General features: G+C 39.9%; 1 protein-coding gene across 1 annotated transcript; it reads right to left on the bottom strand.

The window, feature by feature from the left end:
• Window positions 1–1,210: 1,210 nt before the first annotated feature.
• LOC7458080 (probable pectate lyase 18) lies at window positions 1,211–3,237 on the bottom strand. The gene is made up of 4 exons (XM_002318658.4): window positions 3,064–3,237; window positions 2,195–2,935; window positions 1,925–2,063; window positions 1,211–1,788 (listed from the first exon to the last, which is right to left on the bottom strand). Exons 1-4 carry the CDS (start codon window positions 3,171–3,173, stop codon window positions 1,567–1,569), a joined length of 1,212 nt encoding a protein of 403 aa, XP_002318694.1. The 5' UTR covers window positions 3,174–3,237; the 3' UTR covers window positions 1,211–1,566.
• Window positions 3,238–3,567: the final 330 nt, after the last annotated feature.

Genomic DNA, 3,567 nt, shown 5'->3' on the forward strand with positions numbered 1-3,567 from the left:
GATGAATTTCGTTGATTTTGATAGAATAAAACTAATATCTTTGAAAATAAAAAAACACTATCAAACGATGGAGTCAAACTTAAGATATTATTCATCTAAATGATAAATTTAATGGTATTTTTCTCTTTTTACCATAAGTTTAGATTTTTGATCGCATCCCTCCTTCCATATTATATAGCTTCCACGCATGATTCCATCCCTTCTTCCAAAGCTCAACAGGCAAAAAAACATTCTATTGAAATGCAGAACTCGACCCACCAAGGCCCTAGCTACCTTGTATCTGGGGCACAGTTTTTGAGGTTTTTCTAGGTTTTGAAGAGATACGATGGATGCCATTGATAATTAATTGTTCTCTAACTCTCCGTTTTTTAATAAATTCATTTTGGATAGAATGAGAACCTCAGCTCACCTGGATGCTATTACAAAATAAAAATAAATAAAATCAAGTTATGAAGTGGCAAATGACAAAGCCAATATAACTATTACTTTATGAAGAAAAAGATCAAGTATGGTCACGTTCCCCCCTATATACCTGGAAAGGCAGGGAGCTCGATACACCCACATGTGCACCACTGCTATTTATGATATGGGTTTTCACTGGTAGCCATAAATAAAGAAAGGGACTGCGTTGAAACCAGATTTTAGACGACAGAAGAGTCCAATCCATCAACAGAAGATCCATGGCATGCATGTGCTTTTCTCCTTTTGTTCTCCCTCCCAATCTATTCTCAAAGCTTAAGTAGGTCCGGTTGCTTAGCACTGACTAGCTAGGGGACCCCTTTTTTGATAGTTAGCTAGAAGTAAAATTCTTTTTTGATTTAAAATTCATTGGTGAAAGTGTAGTTAGAAAATGGTAGAAATGAACTGCAGAAGGTAAGGTAATTGCTACTAGTTGAACGGCATGGTTATAAGGGTGGTGATAGTAAAAAAGATCGATGAGAGGAGCTTTTTTTTTGGCAAATAATGCATGCGCTTCATTAACTAAAAAGGAGAGGGTATTAGTTGTGTGGATAACATTTTCTGTATAGCTATTTGGGCACCCAATTGTAATAATTTTGGACTTTTGGTGGTTGCACTTTCCTAATCACTTGCATCAATTCAATTGTTAAAGGTTGACAAGCTTTTTTCCTGTCTTCACTTGCGGTGCATGTTTCATTTTGTCCTTGGCTTTGAGAGAGAGAGAGAGAGAGAGAGAGAGAGAAAGAAGGCGTTTAACATGAATAGATAATTGATATATACTATATCAACACTTGAGCACTTGTTTTCTCTATGCCCACCAAGAATTCTCAAGGAGAATGCCTTAGGTTCAAAGAGTAACAGGCTGAGGTTGTAATCTTCAAGGTTTGACTACAAAAGGAGAAGGGGGAGGAAAGATAAGAGCAGATAACAATGGGTAAAAAGAATAAAAATTTGGAGGGAAGAAAAAGCCAGGGGAAACTAGTGCTTGGACTTTTCTTCACCCTCCTCATTTTTTAATTCCCTTCTGCTTAATTACTTTTCTAGCCAGCTAATTAATTATAGTCCAAATTACTCGTCACAAAATATTGTTTAATCTTTCACAATCAGCTAGCAACGACCCCCCTTCCTGCAGTTAAGTGCACCTGCCCCCATCGTGATTGGACCGACAAGTGAAGATGGTCTTGCACCCAAGCTTGATGCCCTAGCATAGCTTGATGAAGCGCCTGCGCCAGATGCTACGAAAAATGCTCCATTCAATAGTAGATCTCCTTCAGACCTCCAATTCCAATTCTTCCATTCACTCTCTGGTGCATCTTCATGTTTTGTTACCTTCATAAAGAAAAGAAAATCATATCTGAGTTAGAGGCCGCTGTCCTATTCAATGCTTACAAAAGCGAATCCTTCTGAGTTCACAAGAAGTTAGTTTTTTCAGTTGGGCAATATTAAATGGGTTCTCAGTCCTCACCTCTTTACTGAACCTGATGTCAGGTGCTACAAATCTGTTGCCTTGGCTGTTGATGGTTGGGCTAGCACTCCCTCCAATGGCGTACATTTCCCAATGGGTGTAGTCATTGTTGACCACATGGAAATATCCATGTCTACATCTGAAAATGTGAAGAAATATTACTAATTAGTTTCAAAGTTTGAATATTGATAATCGACACAATGAGTATGCAGCTAGTTAATTAACCCCACTGACCAACACTTTAGTGATCAAGAACTTTAAATTTTCTACCTTGGCATTCTCTGGACAAGACCTTCTCCAAAGTGATTGAAGGCTATGGTGACTTGCATGTTCTTGTCTTGAGTGTAGGAATCACTATGCCCCAGAAGCATGACTTTATCATGGTGGGTCATGTAATTGTTCGAAATGGTGATGGCTGAGGACCCATGGATGGCATCAACGAGTCCATCGTTACAATTTGACAATGAATTATGGTCCACCCAGATGTGAGCACCACCAAAGATGGACACACCATCACCATCTGATACAGTCCTCCATCCAAAGTGGTTTGGGGAGTCCCTCACCATAGCATTCCCTCCTCTCTTGCAATCGTGTATGTTTAGTCCATGTATAATAATGTTGGTCACATACTGTATAGTAATGCATGGGCCACCGGCAATATGGACACTTGCACCTCTACCATCGATAGTCTTGAACGAGTTCATGATCAGTTCTTCCTTCAATTGAATTGTCATGTCACGAGCAAAAATGATCCACAAAGGCTCTTCTTGAATGACAGCATGCCTGAGAGTCCCTGGCTTAGGGTTCACGGGATCATCATTACCAGATTCTGTAACCACATAAATCTTACCATTTCTTCCACCAATGGCATTCTTACCAAACCCAATTGCACAATCAGCTAGCCTCTGGCGGTTCTTCTCCCAATTGGGATCGCATCTCCAGCAGTCATCAATGGGGTTGCCGGTTCCACAAGAGAGATATCCCAACTTCCTCCTAGAGGCATTGATGGCCCTGTCAAAACAAAACGAGAGACATTTCTATCAACACGTATACATAAATTGAAAATGTCTCAACCACCACCCATATTGGAATGTACAAAATTGGACCGACAAGATACAAGCAGTAGTGGAGCCACTTACCTATGTACTTCTTGTACTACAAATTCTGGGTCCTGAACCGGGGAAGAGGAGACGAGGGCTGGGGTCAGGAGAGAGAGGAGGAGGAGGAGACAGAGAGAAGGGTTTGCCATTGTGTGATCTCTTCTTTAAGCGTGCACAAGTAAAGAGAGGGAAGAGTGTAAGAGATATGAGAGAAGGAAAGGGAGTATATAAAGACATTAAAGCCGGGCTAGATGGGCGTGATTAAACTAAACACGTGGGGTCCAAGGTGTGCTTCGTGATTTCTTGATTTACGGGATTCCCACAGTGGGTAGTTTTTGCTGTTGAGCAGGGCCTCAATAAAGGAAGATAAACAGAGCAAAAAAGACACCGGATTTCAATGGAAAGTTCCTTCTTCTAGTTTGTATATATATATATATATATATATATATATATATATATATAAACTGAACACTTTTTAGTGAGGGCTCTCATGCACATGTTATCCTAAGAATGTAACTTACCTCCTACACTTTAATGCGATTA

This window comes from Populus trichocarpa, chromosome 12 (genome assembly GCF_000002775.5).
Source record: "Populus trichocarpa isolate Nisqually-1 chromosome 12, P.trichocarpa_v4.1, whole genome shotgun sequence".
Lineage (NCBI taxonomy): Eukaryota > Viridiplantae > Streptophyta > Magnoliopsida > Malpighiales > Salicaceae > Populus > Populus trichocarpa.

What these genes read in the sequence shown, in the direction of transcription:
- LOC7458080 (XM_002318658.4), bottom strand. Translation starts at nt 3,173, where the DNA reads ATGGCAAACCCTTCTCTCTGTCTCCTCCTCCTCCTCTCTCTCCTGACC. An exon ending in CTTGTCCAGAGAATGCCAAG is followed by an intron (nt 2,064 to 2,194) that starts GTAGAAAATTTA and finishes TCACATTTTCAG; the next exon opens with ATGTAGACATGGATATTTCC. An exon ending in ACATCAGGTTCAGTAAAGAG is followed by an intron (nt 1,789 to 1,924) that starts GTGAGGACTGAG and finishes TTCTTTATGAAG; the next exon opens with GTAACAAAACATGAAGATGC.